The 26,355-nt window shown below is 50.4% G+C and overlaps 1 protein-coding gene across 2 annotated transcripts in view; it reads right to left on the bottom strand.

Moving 5' to 3' along the window:
- The window catches only part of LOC311319089 (unconventional myosin-XVIIIa-like), a gene marked incomplete at its 5' end in the record, with an annotated part of 83,588 nt that overhangs the window by 5,861 nt on the left and 51,372 nt on the right, over positions 1 to 26,355 (bottom strand). For both annotated transcript variants that reach the window (XM_084450541.1, XM_084450540.1), the window contains 19 exons: positions 16 to 138; positions 3,461 to 3,505; positions 4,481 to 4,620; positions 4,726 to 4,911; positions 5,421 to 5,558; positions 9,895 to 9,978; positions 10,670 to 10,786; positions 12,476 to 12,589; positions 12,868 to 13,014; positions 13,851 to 13,955; positions 14,347 to 14,457; positions 14,615 to 14,815; positions 15,067 to 15,190; positions 17,855 to 18,009; positions 18,886 to 19,013; positions 20,870 to 20,987; positions 21,084 to 21,203; positions 22,589 to 22,678; positions 23,538 to 23,681. In XM_084450541.1, the coding sequence (XP_084306667.1) occupies positions 16 to 138; positions 3,461 to 3,505; positions 4,481 to 4,620; positions 4,726 to 4,911; positions 5,421 to 5,558; positions 9,895 to 9,978; positions 10,670 to 10,786; positions 12,476 to 12,589; positions 12,868 to 13,014; positions 13,851 to 13,955; positions 14,347 to 14,457; positions 14,615 to 14,815; positions 15,067 to 15,190; positions 17,855 to 18,009; positions 18,886 to 19,013; positions 20,870 to 20,987; positions 21,084 to 21,203; positions 22,589 to 22,678; positions 23,538 to 23,681 (2,390 nt within the window). The remainder of the gene's footprint in view (positions 1 to 15; positions 139 to 3,460; positions 3,506 to 4,480; positions 4,621 to 4,725; positions 4,912 to 5,420; positions 5,559 to 9,894; positions 9,979 to 10,669; positions 10,787 to 12,475; positions 12,590 to 12,867; positions 13,015 to 13,850; positions 13,956 to 14,346; positions 14,458 to 14,614; positions 14,816 to 15,066; positions 15,191 to 17,854; positions 18,010 to 18,885; positions 19,014 to 20,869; positions 20,988 to 21,083; positions 21,204 to 22,588; positions 22,679 to 23,537; positions 23,682 to 26,355) is intronic.

The raw sequence follows: 26,355 nt of genomic DNA, 5'->3' as shown, positions 1-26,355 counted from the left end.
GGTGAAACCACTGACCTGGGGCCCTTCAGACTGCCGTCGTCAGACAGGGTCTTGGTGGAGCCTTTATTCTTGGACAGCCAGGACTTGACCCCGTCCACCCTGTCCTCCACCTCGGAGTCAGTCTCCGAATCGTCTCCACTGAGGGACGGAGAGAGACCAAGTTGAAGTGTCGGTATTGGCAGGAGGGAGAGAAAGAGAGAGAGAGAGAGAGAGAGAGAGAGAGAGAGAGAGAGAGAGATGATTACACCAGAGGCATCTGAGTATTAGTGATGATCCCGGGGTGAGGACAACAGTCTGGACAGAAAATGCACACAATGAGACCAAACGGTTACACTGAGCACACACACGAGCAACAAGCAATGCGATCCAAACAAGCGTTGAGGAGGCAACAGCAGTCTGTGAAGTAATCCATTCCGTGACAACCGTTTAGCAAACCCTAACGCATTCTACAGCCCTTTTTTTAATGTACCCTAAACTCTAATTTACACCACAATCTAATAGCCTTATGAATAAAAATGCACTCGGGGATCAGCTCTACCACCGAAGCTATGCAAAACAACGTTTGTAAATCAAAAGCGAGACCGGTTTCAAAGATAAAGCGGCTATAAGATAACTGCCGACGCCATAAACGTCTACAGCACCTGAGCGCCTCCTGCGCCGCCCGAATAGTCACTGACGCCGGGGGGGGGGGGGGGTGGGGGGGGGGTTCGTGCCCCCCGAGCGTGATGCGAAAGGCGCCCCGTTGAAGGGGGAGTTAACCTCAGGGGGCCGAGGTGGCGTGTGGCGCCGGCGGTGTGGATTGTTATCGGGGCTAAGGTGGCGAGGCGTCCCCCCCCCCCCTGCCCCCGGCCCTGACAATAACAAGCAGCGAAACCGAGACTCAAGGAGAACCGAGGAGAAAGAGTACTAGATCACGACCGCGAAAGGTAGTCGCATTTCAATCCGCCTTCATCCGTCTGCCCTCCCACTGGTGAACTTCATCCGTCTGCCCTCCCACTGGTGAACTTTCTAAATAATGCATCTGTTTGTCTGAGGATGTGGGGGTGTGGGTGAGGAGGGGGTGAGGTGGAGAGGAGGGAGGCAGACAGAGAAGTGTCCCTGCTCTTAAATCACAGACAAATGTGCCGGTGAATAATTTAGAAAAAGCACAGTTCCTTGATGTACAGGACGATAACTGAGAAAACGAATGAAGGATTTCTTGAAATGTCGAGACCGAGCAAGACGACATCCCTCGACAACATTCAGTCCGACGCCGTCGGTTCGCCACGCATCAACGCAGCGACACGTATCAAAGCGGAGCACAGATGTCCTCTCTTCTTTGACCGGCTTTATCCGGCGCGAGCAAAAATGCTTATCATGCGCAAACAAGGTTCAAAGAGCCCTCAGATGACAAGTCTGTTTTCCTTTCATGGTATGCGGACCGCTGGGCTGTATCAACCCGAGCACATTTGAAATGCCGGCGGCCGCGGAGGTCTCCCACTGAAGGGAGCGCTGTTTCCCTCGGCCCAGGACGATGTATCACACATCCAATCATGTTTTCCTGGAGAACAAAGTGTGTCTGCCGCCAGCGCTCCCTGCATGGGCTGAGCCACAGGTCTGTTTACCTCGGAGACAGAGAGAGGCTTGGAGATAGGAAAGTGTAGTATGTCTTGCTCCAGAGGGACTACACTACACAGACCTAACTCGGGATACCGGGTCTCGGGATACTGGGTCTGTTTATATCGAGCTTTTTAGTCACTAGTCGTAGTCTTTACATCCTCACAGAACAAACACAGCTTTCCGGGAGAGAGAAAGTATTGACCCTCGCTAACTTCGAAAGCTAAACTCATTCTCACTTTCTCTCCCATATGCTCATACAGAGCCAGAAAGTCGACAGACAGGCACACACGTGCACACGTACAGACAGGCGGACGGACGAGACAGGCAGACACACACACGCACATAGGCACTCACGGATAAACACACGCACACACACAATCAACCAGAGCAGCAGCCGTAGAACAGCGGCGCCTTGTAATCGCGCTGCTTTGCAAATGTTGTCACGCACAATTTATATCCTTGGCCCCGCACCACCGGCCAAGCAATCCCCAGGCCCCCGGGGAGCAAACAAGCAGGGAGAATTTAGAGCTGGACATTAATCGCCTCTGACAATTGGCCTCCACTGGCTGTATATCTCTGTTACACACACCCCTATTCATCATAGCGCTCCTATGGACCGGCCCCTGTGTCCCCAACACTTGGATCCCAGATATATCCCATAATAATCCCATAATAACGGACACTTCTCCCTGGGAAGCTCATGGAATCTGAACAGAGCGCAGTGCCACGCCATGCCCAGGATAAGACGGCAGACTTGAACTGTACATTCGTATAATCTGTATATATTCTGTATATTCGTATGTTCTGTATATCATCAATATACAGAGTCCTAACACGCCTGTATTTACTGTACCGATACCGACCGTTCCCATTCCCTGGGTTTGTGATACAGTATGCTCCGGATATGACAAATATCCAATTTGGATATTCCCAGGTACAGACCCTGTTCACTCACTCAATTCCACTATTACTGTTTATCTCACTGCTATTATACAGACCTCAAAGGCAGAACAAATGTGCTCCTAAAGTAACCATGGTGATACACTTCTCTTCCTCCAGAGGTTCACTAAGTGGGAGCCTTGCTGGCTTCCAGACATCCAGGCCAGCGCAGGGGCAGACAAAGCACTGCACAGAGACATATTCATTATGGACTTGTCATAAGCAGGCCCAACTTATACACTGTACAAGTCGAGGTATTTGGTAACACTTTACAATAAGGGTACATTAATAAGCATTAGTTAATGCATTATTAAGCATTAAGTAACAGTTAACTAATATCTCTATTAACCATTTACTAATGTTATTTATGTTAACTAAGGTTAACTCACCTAACCCTAACCCTAACCTTAACTAAGGTATTAATTACCATTAGTAACCTAACCTAACCCTAATATAAGCATTAGTTAACAGTTAACTCATGTTTTTAGTGACCCTTATTGTAAAGTGTGACCAGGTATTTTATCTGACTCGGAGGCATCTCACAGAGGCGTGTGGCTAAATGGTGGACGAGGTCAAGATGGCGGGGTTAGTGAGATGGGGTTGGGTTAGCGGCCTTGTCAACAAAGGCATGCGCGCCACATGCTGAGCGGAGGTCCGTGGTCATGGGGTTCAAACAGGGTTCAAACGCAAACAACGTTCCCCGAGACAACGATGCAGCAGCTCGGCAGCGATCCGCGACCGTCCCCTGACCGTCCCCTGACCGCCTGCGGCCGGTCGGTCCGAGCGAATCGCCGAATGGTAAAAGTGCATCGCCTCCCGAACGCTGCATCGTTCTCTCGTTGCGTTGAGGACGAGATGCTTCACATCTGGCCCGTGACCGGTCACGGGGCGGAAAGAGAGACGATGAGTCGTGCGTTCTCACGTTTTGTTCTTGCGTTTCTGATACTTGGTCACCATGTCTTGCAGACTGGCCGTGCGGCGGGCAGCCGAGGGGAGAGAGGAGAGAAAAGAGACGCGTGAGAAGAAGAAGCAGTCGACAGATCGCGGAAAAAGAGGAGGGGGGGGGGGGGGGGGGGGGGGTTGAGGAGTGGGATGGAGCTACGCTGACTGACCGCTCTGACAGAGTACAGACACGGTAAAGACAAACGACCCGCTGTAGAGAACGGGATGAAGTCTTCCAATGCGGGATGCTGGGTAGCGGCTCGGAACGCCTGCTCCTCCTGTTAATAACTCATAGCTTACTGGCAGGTGGATGGGGGGGGGGGGGGGGGGGCGTCTTCCTCTCAGAGGGTCTGCGCTGCTGCAGTGTTTACCTCTGCGGAGATCGGAGCCAGAATAACCCTGAACCGGCCCAGAAAGGGACCTCCGTAGGAGACGGTAGGAAAAACACAACAACTGGACAGAAAATCAGGGACAAGGGAATTGAATGTATAGCTAAAGTAGAACTGACAGAGAGAGAGAGGCGGGGGAGGGGGGGGGGAGAGGGAGAGAGAGAAGGAGAGAGACGGAGAGGAAGAGAGGCAGGAAGGGGGAGAGGAGAGGGAGAGGTAGACAGAGAGAGGGAGAGAGAGACGGGGAGAAACGGAGAGAGACAGAGAGAGAGGGAAACGAGAGAGATGGAGAAGGAGAGGGAGAAACGGAGAGAGACAGAGAGAGAGGGAAACGAGAGAGAGATGGAGAGAGAGACGGGGAGAGACAGACGGGGACAGAAGTGGGTGGTGAGCCAAATAAGAAACTATTATAATGACAGATTAACTTGTGAATGACAAGCTGGCAAAATAATCAGCAGTGACCTCCGGATAACTTTTCCAAACTTCAGGAGAGACTGAGAGAGCGGGCGGCTTCCAGCGCTGATGTACTCATCATAGCCTAGGCGCCTGACACCGCCGCCCGCGCAGGTGTCAGCCGAGCAGATGGGAGAGACAGGGGCGCGCCGCCGTACCTGTTGACGAGGTCGTCGTTGTCGTCGCTCTCCATCTCGTCCTCGATGGCGGCCTGCAGGTCGCCGATCCTCTTGAATGCCAGCTTGAGGTCCGCCTGCAGGCTCTGATTGGCCGCCTCCAGGCTCTCGATGTCCATTTCCTATAAGGGAGCCGCCGCATTGCAGGGCGCGTGTATTTGCTTACACACATGCCGATACACGCGTACGTACACACACACACACACTGGGATGGCGCCGGGCCTTACCAGCTCGTGTTTCTTGCGACTGGCCTCCGCCTCCTTCTTGGAGAGCTCTCCCATCTCCTCCTTCATGTCCCTCATCTGCCTCTGCATGCGCTTGTTCTGCTCCTTCTCCCGGTTCTCCGCCCCGATGCGCTGGTCTCTCTCCTCCGTCAGCTTCTCCAGGTTATCCTTCAGACGGGCCACCAGGCTCTGTGGAGAACCGGATAGAACCGGGTCAGGACCGGTGAGCGTAGGATGAGGAGATAGCGCACCCCGACTGTTAAGGTTTACGCAGTTGAGTGGGGGTGGGGGTGGGGAGGGGGGGGTCGTGCAGAGGATATAAACAATTGATCGGAGCTAAGGGGGTAGGAATCGCAGCTGGTGAGAGTCAGAATGATTGTTGTAAAATGTATTTCCCTCAGGGAACGTGTTAAAACCAGATACAGCTGCAGAGTCTCCTAACAGTGCATACGTACCAGTCTCCCTCTCGCTCTCTCTTCCTCTCCCTCTCTCTCCATCCCCCACTGCCTCTCTACCTCTCCCCCTTCCTCTCTCTGCCTCTACCCCTCCCTCCCTCTCTCTTCCCCCCTCCTCCCCTCCCTCCCCCCCCCTCTCCCTCTCCCTCCCTCCCCCCCCCGCCGACCTCCCCCCCCCCCCCCACCTCTCCCTCCCTCCCTCCCCCCCCCCCCCCCCCCCTCTCCCTCCCTCTCTCCGCTGACCTCCAGGCGTTTGATCTGGGTCCTCTCAAACTCTAGCTTGGTGTCCAGCTCCCTGATCTTGGCCTCCTGCCGGCTGACCAGGGACTTCTCCACCATGGACTGCTCCTGGAACTCCAGCTGGCTCTGCAGGGACTGGAGCTGGAGGCCAGAACACACACACACACACACCCACACACACACACACACACACCCACACACACCCAAACACACACACACACACACACGCACAGTTACAAACAGAGGACCGTTTTAAACACAGCTCCACACCTCAGCGGTGCCACATATTCTCGATGTGACGATCAGTAACAGTTCCAATAAACAAATCAGAAGCATTAACCTTCACCCCCACCTCTGCAGCGTGGAAGCCCCAACTATCCCTGACTATACCTGGTAGATAACCAGCTTTATTGTTGCCAGCAAGACGTGTATGAGATGAATAGGCAATGAGTTGAAAATAAGCCCAGTGGCCCATAATGGCTGCCAGGGGAGACTGAGTAATGATCACCAAAGGCCTTCGTGGGAGGGAGGGGGGGGGGGGGGGGGGGGGCGGGATCAATGCCTTGCAGAGCGTGTCCCATCTGAGACCATCCTCATAACTGATAAGAGGACGGAAGATGACACATTAAATCTAGTTGAAATGCGCCGTGTCTCCTAATGACGGCTCTGCTTCTAAGACGAGGAGGATTTACGGTTTCCCTTTCCTGCCATTAAAGAGGTCGGGCTCTCCTCTCAGAGGGGAGGGCGCTAATCGCTGCCGGGCGCAGGCTTTAGATGGCTATCTACGCCTTTTGTGGCGGATCTCAAAACACAGCCTGACAGCCAATAGTGTGAGTGAGTTGTGAGAGCCGACCGCAAACAGAGAGAGAGAGAGAGAGAGAGAGGAGATATATATATATATATATATAGAGAGAGATATAGAGAGAGAGAGAGAGAGAGGAGAGAGATACAGGAGATAGAGAGAGGAGAGAGAGACAGAGAGAAATATTTATATATATATATAGAGAGAGAGAGAGAGAGAGGAGAGAGAGAGACAGAGAGAGATATTTATATATATATATATAGAGAGAGAGAGAGAGAGAGAGAGAGAGAGAGAGAGAGAGAGAGAGAGAGAGAGAGAGAGAGAGAGAGAGAGAGAGAGATGCGTCCTTGAGGGTGAAGGTGAGTGTGGAGGACAGGGTGTATGACTGTGTTGAGGGTGAAGGTGAATGTGGAGGACAGGGTGTATGACTGTGTTGAGTGTGAAGGTGAATGTGGAGGACAGGGTGTATGACTGTGTTGAGGGTGAAGGTGAATGTGGAGGACAGGGTGTATGACTGTGTTGAGGGTGAAGGTGAATGTGGAGGACGGTGTATGACTGTGTTGAGGGTGAAGGTGAATGTGGAGGACGGTGTATGACTGTGTTGAGGGTGAAGGTGAATGTGGAGGACAGGGTGTATGACTGTGTTGAGGGTGAAGGTGAATGTGGAGGACGGTGTATGACTGTGTTGAGGGTGAAGGTGAATGTGGAGGACAGGGTGTATGACTGTGTTGAGGGTGAAGGTGAATGTGGAGGACAGGGTGTATGACTGTGTTGAGGGTGAAGGTGAATGTGGAGGACAGGGTGTATGACTGTGTTGAGGGTGAAGGTGAGTGTGGAGGACAGGGTGTATGACTGTGTTGAGGGTGAAGGTGAATGTGGAGGACAGGGTGTATGACTGTGTTGAGGGTGAAGGTGAATGTGGAGGACAGGGTGTATGACTGTGTTGAGGGTGAAGGTGAATGTGGAGGACAGGGTGTATGACTGTGTTGAGGGTGAAGGTGAATGTGGAGGACAGGGTGTATGACTGTGTTGAGGGTGAAGGTGAGTGTGGAGGACAGGGTGTATGACTGTGTTGAGGGTGAAGGTGAATGTGGAGGACAGGGTGTATGACTGTGTTGAGGGTGAAGGTGAATGTGGAGGACAGGGTGTATGACTGTGTTGAGGGTGAAGGGGAATGTGGAGGACAGGGTGTATGACTGTGTTGAGGGCGCGCTGTTCTTTCCGAGGCCGATGAATGCATGGGGGTAGGTCAGGCTCCCTGGCAGGCGGCCATGACGTCATATCACGTGTGTGTGTGTGCGTGTGTGTGTGTGGGGGGGGGGGGTATACAGTATGGGTTGAATTCACAAAGGGATTGCGCGGGTTTTTCTGCCGCTATACCTGTGCAATAAACCTTGCTATTCACAAAGCACTCGCAAAGGGTGAAATGCTGTGCTTACTTTTTCATTTGAAATACCGTGCTAACTACGCTGCCATCATCATAGCGTTTCTGTGCGCTTGTGCCATTTGCGGATATTTAAATGAGCTAATATTGGCGGAAAATGTGCCAATTCCTATGCAAATGAGACTCTAATTAGCTAATTAGCTAATTGCCACACGCAGTCATTGTGAAATTATTTGCATCTTCAGAGAGTTGGTGGTAGTTGAAGCGCATTCATAAGGGGTGTCATGGCCAGCGTTTCCACTGATCGTGGCAACAGTTATTGTAGCCAGGCGAAGGCATCGTAACGACAGGCGTGCTCGTGAGAAAATATAATGAGGAGAATATCACTTTTGGATTTAAGCGAGACCGAAATCATCCGGAGATACAAGTTGCCAGCTCAAGAGATGCATCCATCCATGCGGTACCTGGCATTATCAAACTGCTGTCAACACTCCAGGTTCTTGCGTTTATTCTCGCGGCTCCTTCCAGACACCTATCGCAGGTGCCTCCGGACAATCACAACCATCCATCAGCAGGGCCGTATGGGACGTTGTTCTTGCAGAGTTGCAGAGTGGCAAGATACATCAAATTTCCCCAAAACAGACGGGCAATTGAGGTGACAAAGCAGGAGTTATTTTACGTCCCCGGCTTCCGCAATGGTGTAAGCACTATTGACTGCACTCACGGAGCCTACCAATTGTACCACTATGGGAAAGCGAACATGTTTTTAGAAATAGGAAGCAAACACATTCAATCAACACCCAGGTAGCGTGCAACGCCAGTAATATAATAACGACCGTGGTTTACAAATTCCCAGGGTTTGTAAATCCTTTGGAACAGCAGTCTGTAAGGAATGATGCAAGACATGCATGACAATCCCTGGTTACTTGGTAAGATTGTTTTGAGAAAACGTTTGTGCTGTAATATTCATTGCCAATGTGTGGGGGAAAAGTATGTGCTTTGGCATCAGAGGTGACAGCGGCTATGAACTCCAGCCATGGCTGATGACTCCTGTGCGCAATCCTACCAACGTTGGCGAGGCGGCGTGCAATCGGGCTCATATCAGAACGCGCGGTGTGATCCGGCGGACATTTGGCATCTTAAAAAGCCGGTTTAGATGCCTGGATCGTAGCGGTGGGGCAATGCTATATAATCCCCCCAAAGTATGCCAGGTCACTGTACTGTAGTGTGCTGACCCCTGCACCACATTGCCACGAGAGCCGGTCTGCGCATGGATGTGGGTCTGCATGGATGTGGATCTGCATGGATGTGGGTCTGCATGGATGTGGGTCTGCATGGATGTGGGTCTGCATGGATGTGGGTCTGCATGGATGTGGGTCTGCATGGATGTGGGTCTGCATGGATGTGGGTCTGCCTCCCGAGGACCACGCAAATGAAAACTCCCAACGATGGAGCCACCTGCCCACCTGCCTCATGGGAGAGCAGACGAGGGCAGACATGTCAGGCAAAACATAGTCGCACATTATTTCACATTATTTGCTTTGCTGTCTCTGCAACCAAATACATTTGTCGAATTACACCTTTGTGACCGAAAATACAAATAGGCCCACAAAGTAAGAAAAATAGCCTACGCCCAACGTCAGCCTAAACATTCAGCACCATGGACAGCTCTGCTCAAACTAATTTATTTTGGGATGACATGACAAACAATGCAATAACAAAAGTAAAGGGTGCCCATTTTTTTTTTGCCTGGGAGTTATTGAATGATATTTTCTCCTTTGTTCTCTTTTTCAAATCATTCCACCTCCATCTGCAGTCCATACTAGCCTATTGCGTTTGGAAACACCAACTGCGCTCACAGACTGGGGTATAAAATCCCAAATATGGTTTTTAACTGTGAGTGTGATGTTTTTTGCTTGTAATTGTGAGGAATACTTGTGGACCTCGTCCGTCAGGAATTCTGGTTCGTGCTCAGAAAATTAAATATTTATTTTTCTCTCTGCCATTGTCCTGGGACATGCATACCGTTGAATGGGCAATGTTTATAGTACTTAGACCATATCAGGAGCAAATTGCACTCAGCTGCAACACCATATGGGCGTGTTTGTGTTAGAAAGTCATTAGCGCAATATCTTTAGTGACTAGGTCGTTAAGACGGAGCACATAGCGGCCGCAAATGGCACGCTGTTCATGGTGCTATTAGCGGCCGCAATCCATTCTTTGTGAATTCGCCCCTGTGTGTGTGTGTGTGTGTGTGTGTGTGTGTGTGTGTGTGTGACGGTGTTCTGTACCTTGTCCTGGACCTCCTGTTTCTCCTTTACAGCCTCCTCCAGCTGGGACTGCAGATCACTGATCTGGCTCAGGTCCCTAGCAGACTAGGATCAAAAGAGAGCACAGTCAGAGAGTGTGTGTGTGTGTGTGTGTGTGTGTGTGTGTGTGTGTGTGAGAGCGAGAGAGAGAGAGAGAGTTAAAGAAATGTAGCGTCAAATAATTCATATCCTAATATCTCTCAAACCGCCGGCGCATCATTCAGAGTTCAATCGTCACCACGGAACATTCCGCCCACGCGTGCAGAAACCCACGCCGTCGCCCACGCTGTCACATCACACACTGGGAGAGCGAGAGCACATGAACCGGCTCAATCTGCCGGTCCCATCACATCAGCCGTTACTCGGTACCGTCCCCGGTCCGTTCAAACGCTCCGAGCGTTGCGCCGGCCGTTCTGGTGGGTCTGGGTTCTCTGTGACCGGGCCCGGTGTTGGGAGGAGATAAGTGAGGGGAGTGACACACATGAAGACAGGGGAACGACGACTCGGGAGGGCGGGCAGACGGACGGACTGACAGACAGACAGATACAGACAGGCAGGGAGACGGACGGACTGACAGACAGACAGATACAGACAGGCAGGGAGACAGACAGACAGACAGACAGACAGGCAGACAGACAGAAAGACAGGCAGACAAGCAGACAGGCAGGAAGACAGACGGGCAGACAGACAGGCAGACAGACAGGCAGGAAGACAGACGGGCAGACAGAGAGACAGACAGACATGCAGACAGGGTTACCTGGGAGACGGCAGCCTTGTGCTTCTTCATCAGCTCGTTCAAGTCCTCCTGGTCCTCCTCCATACGAGACTGAAGATCATTCTTCTCCCTCTGGAGCCTGCTGATCTGCTCCTCCAACTGAGAGAGAGAGAGGGAGAGATGGAGAGAGAGATGGAGAGAGAGAGGGAGAGAGAGATGGAGAAAGAGAGATGGAGAGAGAACAGGGAGAGAGAGAGAGGGAGGGAGAGAGAAGCAGGGGGGAGAGATGTAGAGTGAGAGAGAGATGGAGAGAGAGAAGCAGGGAGAGAGATGGAGAGAGAGAGAGAGAGAGAGAGAGGGCGTGGAGAAGAGTGAGAGATGGAGATGTGGAGAGAGACAGGGAGGGATAGAGAAAGAGAACTTCATCATCTAATCTCAACTTGTTTTCCAGCGTGCCAGTGAAAGTAATCAATGCCCATCAGCTGGCCTTGGCTCCAGCTGTCCTGAATTCCCGTCTCAAGGCCCGCTACTGACGTCCAGTCCAAGAGCTCCATCATCAGAGCTAACCAGCATTGATTGGCTCATTCAGCTCTCAGACAGAAGAACAGCCATGCTAGTCTGTAACAGTGAGGCCCAAACGCTAAGGCGGTGTGTGTGTGTGTGTGTGTGTGTGTGTGTGTGTGTGTGTGTGTGTGTGTGTGTGTGTGTGTGTGTGTGTGTGTGTGTGCGTGTGTGTGCGTGCGTGTGTGCGCTTGTGCGCGTGCATGCATGTGCGTCACCCATGCCCTCCGAACTGCAGACATTTAAAAGACCTTTATAGTCATAAATACACCAATTAGCCGCTGGGCTCCGGGGCCCACAGCACTCTCCCTCGTCCCCAGAGAGCCCCGGAGCGCCGCTGTCACTCAGACAAGCCGGTCTCACCGCTGCATTAACAGGCCCCACCCATCTACACCAGCCTAATGCGTTCATTAGCACAGAAACGTCGAAAAGTGATGTCTGCCAAGGAACGTTCGTCATTTCGTTTCCCGAGCGTGGGGGATGTGTGCGGAGCCTGCAACCTGTTTTTTGGTTGTTGTTTTTTTTTGCAGGTGAACTGAAATAACCCGGCGAGGGCGTCGAGGCGCGGCGCCGACAGAAGCGTCTTCACAGCAATGCGCCTCCTGGGCTTAAGTTTGGTCGTCAGAGGAACGTAAAGTGCAGTAATTACACAGTCATTTCATATTGTGGGAGAAAAGGCGTACTTGTTCGCCCTGCCTCCTGCGTGTATGTGTGTGTGTTTAAGTGTGTGTTTGTGTGTGTGTGTGTGTGGGCGTGCATGTGCTTTTTTTTGTAAGTATTTTCTGACTGGAACACCATGTGGCATTGTTTCCATGAAACTTAACACTGCGTGTGTCATGATAAACAAGGTTTAAGTGAGTAAACAGGCTAATTGGAATCAGAAACATTGCAGAACATCTCTCTCCAATTACATGAACATAAAATGAGACTCGGCTTGGAATCCCCGCATAGTAAAGACCTCCAAAATACTAACTTAGGTCTCTCCCAATCACATTCACCACCCAACTATTAAGAGAGGAAGGCTGATGATGGTACAGCAGAGAAGTGTAGCACCCCTACAGTGTGTGTGTGTGGTCCAGTACACAGCTAGTGTCTGGGTGAGAAAAGGACAAGTCCGGGAGATTGGGGCAGCCGTAGGATCTCTCTCTCTCTCTCTCTCTCTCTCTCTCTCTCTCTCTCTCTCTCTCTCTCTCTCCTCTCTCCTCTCTCTCTCTCTCTCTCCTCTCTCTCTCTCTCTCTCTCTCTCCTCTCTCTCTCTCTCTCTCTCTCTCTCTCTCTCTCACTTACAGACATCTTGACTTTGACCACGTCCTCCATCTGGATGTGCAGGTCCTCGATCTCGACCTCCATGCCCTTCCGAGCCTTCACCGCGGCCGCGCACGTGAACTCTGACTCCTCCAGCTGTGGGGGGGGGGGGGGGGCGTAGGGGGTAGGAGGAGGAGGAGAGAGGGATGAAGAGGATTAATAGGCCAGGGTCAAGGATTAGTCCAAAACCTCTGGGGGGTGCATATCACTCTCTCCATGTTGTTGGCAATAAGCGCAGGTGTTTTGAGGGTGGCAGCAGGTTCACGAGCGGCATGCCGCCGCCAGTTGGCATCACCCTGAGACGGAGAGCGCGTGTGTACGTGTGTGTGTGTGTGTGTGTGTGTGTGTGTGTGTGTGGCGGTGGGCGGGCGTACCTGGTTTTTGAGCTGGGAGATCTCCCTCTTGCTGGGCGCATTGTTCTTCAGGTGGTCCAGCATGATCTGGGCGTCGGCCAGCAGGACCTTGGTCCTCTTCAGGTCCTTCTTGAGCCTCTTCTCCGTCTCCACGTCGCGCTGGCCCACCTGGAGGAGAGAGAGGGGTCCACAGTCGGCGCGGAGGGCGAATCCCAACGCGGCCCGGGTCACGTACCCAGCTCAAACGGCGCCGGTTCCCCCGGAGGAGGAACACGGATATAGCGCCGGTGAAGGGCGTGACCCCCGTAGTATCAACATCCCAGAATACACCGGGGTCAGGGTGGTGAAGAACACTCCTGTGAACACGCACGCGCGCACACACACACACACACACAGAGATGTGCACGCACAGACACACACCCGCAGACGCGCGCACTAGAGATGCGAATATTTCAGATATATCCGCGACATCCGCGGATATCCGCATCCGCGGGTGGGTGGGCCAATAAAAATCAACATTGTGATTAATTTCGGGTGGATTTGTCAGTTGTATTCATATTTAATAACTACTATAATTATATAGATTATACTATAACAACTGCGAGAAGGCGTGAGACCTGCCAGCAGCTCACTCAAATACCCTCGACCACTTCGTTAACCGAGATCCTGCGAGCCTATAATCTTTAAATTGTTTAAGTCAAGAAAATGCGCCTATATGAAAAGCGAATGAGCACAAACAGCTGGACATAATTGAAATGTAAATACAATAACTTCCTGTTTGGCGGGTTGGGTGCGGGTCTCTAAAGAAGATAATGACGTCGGGTGGGTGGCAGGTGGATGATTGATGAGTGCACGTGGATTCGGGTGCGCTCAAACTCCATCCGTGCATCTCTAGCGCGCACACAGGCGCACGTGCGGGCACGCACACACACGCACACACACACACACGCACACGCACACACACACACACGCGCCTCCCAGTCGGAGACAGTGTGATGGAGTACCTGGTCTTGAGCGCTCAGCAGTTTGGACTCCAGCTCCCTCCTCTCGCGCAGGACCTTCTGCTTGTCATCGTACTCCTCCTCCAGCTGCACCTCCATCTGCTTCAGCTGCAGGGCAGACAGGGGGCGCCGTCAGGGAACGGACGGACGGACCGCCGGAGACGCGCCCGCCGCCATCCGTCACGCCGCACGCCTCGTCCCGCGGGTCAAAGGCGGAGGACCCGACACGTGGCGTCGAGAGTCACGCCCCCGCCGTTCAAACGTCGCGTTCGTTCTTCCGGGGATTGGTTTGAAAATGACGCGTAGCCAAGCGCGCCGCCCGCGGGGATTGGTTTGAAAACGACGCGTAGCCGAGCGCGCCGCCCGCCTGACCGTCGTAGCGCGGTGGGCGCGCCGACGGCAGGAGACGGGAGGCCACGCGTAGGAACAGGAAAACGCCGCAGATTCAAGAAATTATTTGCTCTTTTGGCCCGGCGGTACGGGCCTACTAACACCGTACCTTCTTGCTGCAGGACTGCCGGATCTCCTCCACTTCCTCGTCCTTGCTCTCCATGTCCTTGGAGTGGTTCTGTCTCTGTCTCTCCATCTCCATCTCCAGACGCAGCTTGGCCTGGGGAGGGGAGGGGGGGGCACACACACACACGGGTGTGAGCGGGCGCATGCACTCACCCACACCCACACACACACACGGAAAAAGACACACACACAGAAAAAGACACAGGCGACTCCTTCTCAGAGTGCTCCTCCTCAAGATCTCCTGACTCTACCTGCTCCAGCATCTGGATGCTGCCGGCCTGCTCGTCCAGCTCCTCCTCCTGGTCTTTGACCTTAACCTCCAGGTCACGGAGCTGCTTCTTGACCTTGGCCTGCGAGGCCTCGTCCTTGGACTCCTGGGAGGAGAGGTCCTTAAGCTCCGCCTCCAGCTGCTCTACCTTCAGGCTGACCGCACACTGCTCCATGTCCTTGTCCTGCAGGGGAGGGGGGGAGGGGTCAACAGAGACAGACTCTCACTCACATGCACATACACACACACACACACACCTGGAGCAGGCCTGCCGCGTGGAGGACGCAGAGAACAGCCACGGACATGGTCCCCCCTGAGCCAACATTATGATCCATCATCTGTGTGTGTGTGTGTGTGTGTGTGTGTGTGTGTGTGTGTGTGTGTGTGTGTGTGTGTGCGTGTGCATGTGCCTGTGTGTGTGGGTGCGTTCTCCACCTGCAGCTGCTGGCGGAGGCTGAAGATCTCCCCGGTCATCATGTCTCTCTCCCTGCTCAGCTTCTCTCTCTGGCTCCTCTCTCTCTGCACCTCGTCCTGCGCCTGGTTCTGCTCCATGTCGAACCTGCAACAGCAGCCTCCGTCAGTCTGGAGAGCAGCCGGCCGCTCGCTATCCAAGATGGCCGCTGTGATTACTTCACACGAGCCCAACGTTTTAGACCAGCAAGGTTGTTCTCGGGAAATGGGGAATGATTGTGTGATAACTAGGGCTGTCAATTGAACTTAGTTTGTTCTGATTTCGCTGACCACATAGGCTATGTCGTACTTACTGTAACACAATGCGTCATTGCCTGATTGGACATGATGGAAGTGGACGAACAAACTTTTCCCAGCAAAAAATTATATATGTGATTTGTTTGCGTTTAATTCAATTAATTAATTACAGATCAGGTAATTAACTTGATTACATTTTTAATCAATTGACAGCTCTAGTGATAAGCATAAGCGTGGCATTACAGACTAGTCTTCTACTACAGGTGATGTGTGAAGTGCAGTAGATCAGCAGAGCTACTAAAGAAGGCGTCAAAGCGGAGAATGCTGGAAAACCGTGTTAGTGAAAAGGTCAAATTAAAAGTTCTGCTGCTCATTTGAATTTCCTGTATTTTGGGGGCTTTTTGCAAATCAATATTTTTTTTAACATAAAGAGTTAAACCTTCCCTGGATTCATTGGAGGGGAGCGCACACTCCTCCACCAACAACTAACCCTTCTTCATATATAATGTAACAACTTCAATTTACTTACGGCTTATGGATCAATAAATAAAAAAGACCGAATACTTTCTGGCTCCCGGCAGACTGGTAGCATTTAAGAAACACGAAATATTCATTATAAGTGATTCCCTTTTTAGAAGTTAAATCATTTAGTTAGTTATTAGCATGAGGAGAGGAGTTCTCATCCCACCTCATTACAGGCACTACCCTTTAAATGCCAACAGCGTGGCGTTTATTTCAAATTACATTGCAATCATGAGCATAATGTCCTATTCAATTGTCTGGGGCACCAACAGCCAGGAAAGAGTTGAGCTACATGCTTGAGTGTTCTAAGTAGCCTGGTTCCCATAATTCTCCTTTCCTCTCCTAAGAGGAGCTATCGCCAGTTTTGCACAGATGAAAAAGATTATTCCCAAAACATCTTCACTTAGCCTTGAGGGAGGGGATCACATTGTGCCACAGCAATTGCTTCTTAAGTGCTTCCAGACATGAGTTTCTAAGCTAATGCAATTGTACACATTACAGTCCCTCACATTTACTACTCAAATGAGGGAACTGTATTTTTCTTCAGGGCAGGTCAGTGTTTTGTCTGAGGTCATTCCAGGAGACTCTCATGGATGGTGACTCTCGTTTGAAGTGTTCTCAAGACCACTTTTTGAAGGTGTTGACCTTCAAATCTACCGCATTTTTACTTGGTCTCGGTCTCGGACAAGGAGGACTCCATTTGTATATTATACAAATGGAGTCCTCCTTGTCCGAGACCGAGACCAAGTAAAAATGCGGTAGATTTGAAGGTCAACACCTTCAAAAAGTGGTCTTATTAATAATAATAATAATTTGAATAATAATAATATTATTATTTCAAGACCAGTCAAGACCACAACGGCGGGAATATCACTCAATTGCCTTTGCATTGTCTAATTTATTTAACATCATTACTGTGATTGGATGTAAAAATGCACGCTTCATTGCAAACAATAACTCTCATTTCTATGGTTTGCATGTTCCATGTTATCGTTAAGTGTGTCATGCAGTGCTGGTCTGGTCTTGGTCTGGACTCGGTCTCAACCTGGCTTACATACTGCAAAATACGACCGGATGTACTAGAACATCCTGGTATTTTGGTCACAGTTTAGGTGGTCTTTACTACAAGACTTCTCTGTTGTGTCTGAGAGCCTCTCGTAAGACACTGAGTTTAGATATCTGGACAATTCAATTTGATTAAAAGGGTCAATGTGTGTGTGTGTGTGTGTGTGTGTGTGTGTGTGTGTGTCCTTTTCGGGTCAACGGTTTACATGGGATGGGATCTAATACGGTCTTGTGTTTACATACCCCGACACATGTAATCGGAACAGCTGTGTGACATGAGTGGGTGAGTTACTATGGTTCAAAGAACGTCGTGGGGGCAAACAACCTACAACCTTTAACAATCATAGCAGCTGGCTAGACCTACGTAAGACAATCAAAACAATATATGCCTAATATTTTAAGGCTTGTTACATAATGATACTTTACTCTGAAGTTCATCTTATCTTATCCCGACATAAATGTCCCCTTTACGTCAAGACAGAGGACATAGGCAGAAAGAACGCAGTCAGAGAGTAATCTGTCTCATCTCTTACATGATAACAATTTTTCTTTTGATCGGTTCATGAAAAGGTTTAAACTACCCCTCTGCTGGTTTGGGCCTGTTTATTCAGACTGAGGTGTTTATATACAGCATTTGTATTGTGTTTGGGCTTTTAAACCTATTGCAAAACATGCTTTATTGAGTTAGCATGCGAGCGTGAGTGTGTGCGTGTGTAAGTGAGTGAGCGATTGTGCATGAGTGTGTGTGTGTGTGTGTGTTTGTGTAAGTGTGTGTGTGTGTGTGTTTAAGTGTGTGTGTGTGTGTGTGTGTGTGTGTGTGTGTGTGTGTGTGTGTGTGTGTGTGCGTGGTGTGTGTGTGTGTGTGTGTGCGCGTGTGTAAGTGTGTGTGTTTGTGTAAGTGTGTGTGTGTGTGTGTGTGTGTGCTCACTTCCTCTGCTTCTTCTCCAGGTCGTGGTTGCGGCTCTGCTGTCCCTCCAGGTGCAGCTTGGTGTCCTGCAGCTCTGCGGTCATCCTCTGGCACTTCTTCTTCAGCAGCTGGACAGAGCGCTGGACCTCCTCATTGTCTGCCTGCAAGTCCGTCAGCTGCGCGCGCACACACACACGCGCACACACACACACACACACACACACACACACACACACACACACACATGCGCACGCACGCACACACACACACACACACACACGCGCGCACACATGATCACGCAGGCACACACACACACGCAGGCACACACACACACACACACGCACACAGACACACACCCACGCACACACAGACACACACACAATTTACAAGTGTACCCTACGTAGCCGGGTTTATCAACATGAGTGCCAGGTGAGATTAATGTTGCATCAGTGAATCTGAAAATGGTTATGATGATCGCAATAGGAGGCCCTCGACCATACATGATAGGTGTCAGTAGACGGGGAGAGCTGTAGCTAGCTTCACAGCGGCGCGGGTCTAGCAGGTGTCACCGCAACGTCTTTCCCTGGTGCTGATTCCTCCCTCGCTTGTCCCTCACAAGACCCTCCCTGGGTTTTATTTCCTAATATTAGTTACCTGCATTAATTTCAGTTATGTAGATTGTCCTTTTGGTTCTAGTTTGTTTTGTTAATTTTGGCAACATCCGTTCCGCCTAGGTCATGTGACATTTATTATGTTAAAGATATGAGTTGCAACTCAAAAGTTTACCCCTGTTTGGTCTCCAATAATTTACACCTCAGCTGCTTGAGATCCTGTTATTTTGTTATCCGGGTTTTGGTTTATGTTATTACCACTTAGTTACACACTTATTACACAATCATTACTATGTATTCGGGAGGGTCGTAACACTTACAAACAACACACTGCACCACCTCTCAAACACCGAGGGTTTATACTAAAGAGTGTGCTGGGTAACACGGGCGGTCCAGTGTGAAGTGACCAGGAGTGGACCGGAGTGAGACCGCCGGCCTTACCCGTCTCTCCAGGTGTCTCTTGCCCTGCTGCTCCGTCTCCAGCTTGTCCTCGAACTCCTGCTGGAGCCTCTTCTTGGTGAACTCCGTCTCGCGGATGGCCCGGTCGTACTTCAGGCGCCACTCTCCCCCTGCGGAATCATGGGACATTTGGGGTGACGGAACCTTTATTGCGGGGCCGTCTGGCAGCCCAGGAGGGGACGGGCGCTGTGTGACCGGGCCCCCGGGAACGTCCAAGGACGTTGCAATGACATTTCAGGTGTCATTTGTGTGACGCTGAAGGTGCTCTGTCTGGACTGAGGCGGGAGAGAGGCAGGTCCGGGTTCGGCTCCCTGGTTTAGCATTCTAGAGGCTGCTTCACGTGCCGTAAACACCGGGGCGCGCATTACGACCACGCATTTGCATATATATAGCATAACGACAGTTTTCAGGGGCCGCTGGCTCTGATCCCACTGATTATTTTCTAATTTATCGGAGACCTCCGCTCTGTCGCCGTCTTCCTGGGGATGCGGACGCCTGCGCGCGAGCATTTAGACTCTGCGGCACGGCCGAGCTCAAGGACAATACACTCACTTTCCTTTCTCGGCAGGAGCAGAGATAGAGAGAGAGAGAGGGAGAGAGAGAGAGAGAGAGAGAGAGAGAGAGAGTGAGAGAGAGAGAGTAAATCCTTAACGTGTGTATCTTAATCCCATACTTGTGACTCCAGCTCAAGATAGGCCACAGTATATAATTACACAAGCTGTCTCAATTGTCCTTCACAGTCTCTGTCAGTGACAATGTTAGAGCTGTCAACAGCTAAAAGAAATCAACCAGCAGTCGTTTGTTTTTCCTGATTGGTTAATTGGTCGAAATGTATATATATATATATATATAAATATATATATATATATATATATATATATATATATATATACACACTATATGACACACGGAGTCTTAATAAATACTATACAATATGCACACTGCACTTGTCTCATATTGTATCATTTTCTTAAATGAATGACACGTTAATGACTTCTAATCACTGAGTTCAAGAGCATATAGGCCAAGCTATGTTAAGAGTGAAGGACACAGCATCCAGAATGGATTATTCTCCTGACCAGTGCGCCGGACTGTGGCGCGAGTCGTCTCATGCTGCGTGGAGTTTTTTTATTTTTTCCTCGAACAAAACAAATCTGTCGACAGCGAGCCCATCGACCAAACAATCGATCAGTCGACTAAAAGGAGACAGCCCTACAATATGTACAGTGTATATGCCAAGGCTCTGAACCGGTTCAAGGAACGGAAACGAAAACCGAAAACAACGGTATTTTACGAGGAACAGAAACAGGGATGAAAACGAAATGGTCTTTAATTGTTCCAGAACAGAAACGTTAATTTGAAATCTTTGAAACCGGTTAATAACGTTATTTTTTCGTTCTTTGTAGTAGGCCTATATAACTTTAAAATCATTTTAAAAAAGAAAAAAAAAAAAAAAAAGCTGAGCCTTTTCCCGGTTGTATCGTTCCCCCGCGGAATACCGCTACCCGATTGGTTCGTGGAGCGCACGTAGCCCTGTGCCCTGACACAGAGCCGAAGGCTCTGCTATAACTGTGGGCTCTGCCCTGACTGACATTTAGTCCCTACTGGCTCTCGGAGAACGGCTTTGCACTCGTGGGCCGTGGCTAGCCTGGCTCGGCTCGCAACAAGTGCGGAACGGTAAACGGAACGTTATGTTTCGTTCTTAACCGGTTCAGGAACGCCATGTTGGTGGTGGAACACAAGAACGGAAACGTTATTATGCTGGTTCTGCTCGGAGCGAACCGATTGAAAAATAATTTCGTTTTTAAGCCCTGGTATATATTGCATCTCTGAAGCCCTAAGCCTTTATAACGCGGATCTGATCTATGATCTGATCTCCTGGCAGATCAGCTGTCCAATAACAGATGGCGTACAGTAGGTGGCATAGTATACTGCAGGCTGGTGTATACAGTATGAAGATGCTCACCAGCATCATCATCGTCATCGTCCATCTCCCCGTTGAGCTCTGCTGATCTAATCAGCCGGGCCTCCATCACCTCCATCTCCATCGACTCCATCTGCTTCTTCATAGTGTCAAACTTAGCCTGGGTGCACACATTAACCATTAGCTGAGAGATCTACAAATGTACTGGGTGTGTGTGTGTGTGTGTGTGTGTGTGTGTGTGTGTGTGTGTGTGTACCTGCAGGTCCTTCATGTCCTTCTCCAGTCGTAGTCTCTCTGATGTCTCGGTCTCTAGCAGCTGGGAGGCGGACTCACCGGTGTTCCTCTCGTCAGAGAGCTCAGCCGACAGCTCTGTGATCTAGACACACACGCACGCACACACACACACACAGAACAGTCGATGTATGTCCTCTGATAAGGGTTAGGCTGGGGCGGCTGTAGCTCAGTTGGTAGAGCAGGTCGTTCAGTGATCGAAGGGTCAGTGGTTCGAATCCCAGCTCCGACTGTCTACATGTCGAAGTGTCCTTGAGCAAGACACCTAACCCCAAATTGCTCCCAATGAGCAGGTTAGCACCTTGCATGGCAGCTACCGCCATTGGTGTGTGAATGTGTGTGTGAATGGGTGAATGAGAGGCCATTGTAAAGCGCTTTGAGTGCCGCCAAGGTGGAAAAGCGCTATATAAGTGCAGTCCATTTACCATTTAGGCTACACGCACACACACACACACACACACACCTCTAAAAACACAGTATCTTCACCATAGTGCCACTGCCAGTCCACTTTTCCTATCGCCAGTGGATGCAAACCATGAACATATAATTGTCAAATGTTGTCAAAATGTTGTCATTGACATAAATGTTGTCAAAAAAAGTAAAATTCCATCTTTATAATTTCAAGCAAATGAGGGGTTCTCTTTCTGATGCAGCTGCCCTAATGTTTCAACACTCTATGATCCTATCACATCTGAGCTACTGTATAACCAGTTGGTCTATGTCAGGGGCAACAACATTGAAACCAGTTGAACTCCTATACAAAAAAGCTTTAAAGATTCTGGACAGAAAACCTTTTACTTATCACCACTGCAACATTTTAGCAAAACACAACATGCTTAAGTTTTGAAAATTTCAGCTATTTCTCCTCTGTGTGCTTGATCTACAAAGTGCTTCACGGTCTAGCGCCACCCCCTTTGAATGAGTTTATCAAATACAGATCCACCACCAACCTAACTCGGCTCACAAGAGCCGTTGCAAATGGGGACTGTGTGGTTACCTTTAGAAAAACCTCTTTCAGCCAAAAGGTTCTATCTTATAAGCGGTCCGCAATCTGGAACAGCCTTCCCTTAATCATAAGGGATTGCCCCACTCTTGCCACCTTTAAGGGGCATCTAAAGGTGTGACCACTTTTAACTGCATGCTATTTTTCTATGTTTTATATATTGTACTGTGTCTGTGTTTTATATATGTTTAACTGCCTCTGTACCTCTTGTAACTTTGTTTTGTAACATCAACCTGCCTAATGGACTCCAGATGGAAACGAGCCTCCGAGCTACAATCGGGCATATTTACATGTATTGTACATGTTCATCAATATGCACTGTCCTGATTTAAATAAACTAAATAAATAAATACAAATTTAAAAAACAAGAAACCGACAGTATATGAGAATGCTCATGGCCCCCGGGTGACCCCAAGAGGAGGGGCCCGACTGACCGTGCGCCGGAGACGGAGACGGAGACGACTCACCCTGCTCTCCAGACGATCGCCGTTCAGCCTCAGTTCGTTGCGCTCCTTCTCCACCCTCTCCAGCTTCCCCTTCAGCTGCTGGATCTCCTCCTGGAAGAGCGAGCACAACAGGACGCCGGTCACGCAGGCCTGAACGGCCGCCAGCGCCAGGCCGCCGCCGTCGGCCGCCTGGAGCCACAGCGAGGCGCCGAACGCGAGCAGGCAAATGCAGCGCACCCTGGCCATTCCCGATGGCGAATACGAGCGGGCGGAAAGGACGAGGAATCCACAGGAGTAGATGGCGCCGCGGCGCAGGTTGTTATGTAACGCCGACACGGTGCGCTACGTGGGTGGAACGGTGCTAGCTGCTGTCAAATGTGAGACGCCTCGCGTTTAGACATTATTCTGCTGTGTTTCGCTGCAGAGGGGAGACACTGTAAGCTGAGTGGGAGGAAGGAGGGTTGACCGGGCTCAGATACTAGACAGACAGAGAGACAGAGAGACAGACAGACAGACAGACAGACAGACAGACAGACAGACAGACAGACAGACAGACAGACAGACAGACAGACAGACAGAGACAGACAGAGAGACAGACAGACAGACAGACGGACAGAGGGGCAGAGACACAGACTGACGGGCGTGACTGTCTATCCATCTGTCTTTCGGTCTGTCTGTCTGTCTGTCTGTCTGTCTGTCTGTCTGCCTGTCTGCCTGTCTGCCTGTCTGCCTGTCTGCCTGTCTGCCTGTCTGCCTGTCTGTCTGTCTGCCTGTCTGCCTGTCTGCCTGTCTGCCTGTCTGCCTGTCTGCCTGTCTGCCTGTCTGCCTGTCTGCCTGTCTGTCTGTCTGTCTGTCTGTCTGTCTGTCTGTTTGTCTGTAGGCAGACTTGCAGGCAGGCAGGCAGGCAGACAGACAGACTAAGGAAGGGAGAGACGGACGGACGGACGGAGAGGCGGGGTACTGTACTCACGTCTTTGCCTCGGATCTGCTCCTCGGTGAGCTGCACCTCTATGAGGGGCCGTACGGTGGTGAAGAGCTTCCACCAGGGCCAGCCCTTCACCCCGCGGTTCTTCTGGATGTTCTTCTGGATGCAGCGGATGGCCATGTCCTGGATCTGCTCAGCACACACACACACACACACACACGCGCACACACAGACACACACACACATTTGAATTCTGTATTCTGTAGGTCGGCATTTTCAAAATACATTGCAGAGGCCCAAATATTCTTCCCTTGCTGTCATGTTGTTTGGTTGTTTAACATATGTCACATTTCATAGATATAAGCGAGCTTCTAGGATACACACTATGCTTACATGCATATACATACACACACCTACATATATCTTGATGGTGTAATATACATAATAATAAGCATACAGAAAATACCACTAACACCAGGGGAGTTATGGGTACAGAAAATGCAGCGGCTGGCAATAACGAAGGAGACTGAGCAATATTTTGCAGTCTGCTCCGCTTCACACTTGGTCAACCCTATAATCCTCAGGCCTCTGACTACTAACCTATGGACATGACAGGCAGCCAAATACAAACACAATTAGCTGACACTTGTAGCCTAGCTGTATAATGGCCTGTACCAGCAGCTGGTACTTTAGCCGTTTAGAGAGAAACGATTCTTCTAAACAAAAATCGAAAGTACAGCCTACTTCCAACAGGAACCCCTCACCGTGGTCCTCATCAATCACAAAGACATACATGGGGGTCACTGCGTTGGAACATTTGCGGTTTCACAAGGTTAGTATTTACGTACTACAACAGAGGATACAGAAGGTGATACATCCTTGGTTATGATGTCAACAATTCTATCGCGTCTGGCTAACACACACACACACACACACACACACACACACACAGTGTGAAAGGAGCGTAGCGTACGGCTGTACTATAGACCGTACACAGAGTTCTGGGAGTCTACGCAGAGGAGAGAGCAGAAGCACAGTGCAGTACCAGTGAAACAAACGTGTTTGTTTGTGTTAGAACCGTATTATAATTGCGTTGCATGTATACTGTAGCATGGGGTTGTACGTTGTGTTGTGTGTGTTTGGACCAAGACTAGCCGTGGCTTTGGTGTCAGACAACTGGAATCCTAAGAAACGGAGACGGAGCAGTGCAGTCTGGGGCGGCTGTAGCTCAGTTGGTAGAGCGGGTCGTTCAGTGATCGAAGGGTCAGTGGTTCGAATCCCAGCTCCGACTGTCCACATGTCGAAGTGTCCTTGAGCAACACACCTAACCCCAAATTGCTCCCAATGAGCAGGTTAGCACCTTGCATGGCAGCTACCGTCATTGGTGTGTGAATGTGGGTGTGAATGGGTGAATGAGAGGCCATTGTAAAGCGCTTTGAGTGCCGCTAAGGTGGAAAAGCGCTATATAAGTGCAGTCTAAGTTAAGTTAAGTAAGTCTCTCTGCTACAGAAATAGACTTCAGAGAAAACGAGTGCGGGGCCCTGAGGACCGCAGGCCGATACGTTCAAATCAAGGCTCAAACTGTCCTGTTATTAGGGTTCCTCTCACTGAGGAACCCGCGTTCACACAGATCTGGGGATCGATTTCAGAAAGTATGCAGATTCGATTTGTTAAATTCCCCCGCTTGGTTCTGCTCCGGCCGGCTGCAGTGACAGAGGCCGTGTTCATGTGCTTGTATCGACTGAACCAGCCGGGCCTCGGCGGGCTTCTCCGGAGCGCTCTCTACCAGAACGTGCTTCAAGGCTGGAAGACATTTTGATTAATTAAACCAAACATCAATACACGTTGGCAGCCGGGCTGCTGGTGCGCGGGCGTCTCCAGAAGCGGCAGATTATGGGGAAAACCCAATTAGAGGAGCCCAATTCTGAGCATCGAGTAGAAACGTCCCCCCCCCCCCCACACACACACACACACACACACACACACCCTACCCTCCGAAGGCGGCCTGTATGGCCAATTAGGATTTGTCACACCATGAAAGCTTAAACACACTGTGGAAACGCAAGACATCACACACACCTATTCAACAGACCTCATTTGTAATGTTTAGCCCACAATGAATATGACAAAGAAAAGATTAGGGCCACTTGAATGACGGCAATATACAATAGGATAATTCATATCACTTGGAGAGGGTTTGAAAGCTGTTAAACAGTCTGCTGTGAGAATGTGGATTAGGGGCCAAGATTGGGAGACATTCCTACCATCTGGCCAAGGTACAGACCTTAAGGAAACGCCTGGGAGAGAATGTCACCTTGGTAACAGCTGGTACTCTATGTGTCCTTGATGGAGGTGTGTGTGTGTGTGGTGCAGTGCAATGGGTGTGTGGGTGTGTGTGGGGGTGGGGGGGGGGGGGGGGTGCGTGCATGCGTATGCATAATTTGGTGCAGTACATGTGCATATGTGCGTGCGTGCGTGTGTGTGTGTGTGTGTGTGTGTGTGTGTGGCAGACTGAGCTACTTGACTGAGCAGGAGTAGCACCCGCCTCCACCACCTGCTCTGACTCAGCGTCTGGGTCTCTCGTCTTAAAGCAGGCGCTTAATTGGACGTTCCCACCGGCTGCTCTAAACCCCCCCAGGATCCCCCGGATCTGCGCCAGGGAAGACACCGCCGCCGAGAAATATACCCAACAACTCTTCAAATCTAGCCGAAGACGACTTGAAAAAGCTTTCGATGCCAATGATACATCCACCAGGTCCCTCGTCAACTTGACAGCCCCCCCGAGAAGGTTCTACCTGGCTGGCTGATGAGGTATTTCAACTACCTGGCTCTTCATGTCGACTTTGGGAGCTGTGTTTGTTTT

Source organism: Borostomias antarcticus, assembly GCF_949987555.1.
Source record: "Borostomias antarcticus genome assembly, chromosome: 15".
Taxonomy (NCBI): Eukaryota; Metazoa; Chordata; class Actinopteri; order Stomiiformes; family Stomiidae; genus Borostomias; species Borostomias antarcticus.
This window is presented reverse-complemented; position numbering and strand designations above follow the sequence as displayed.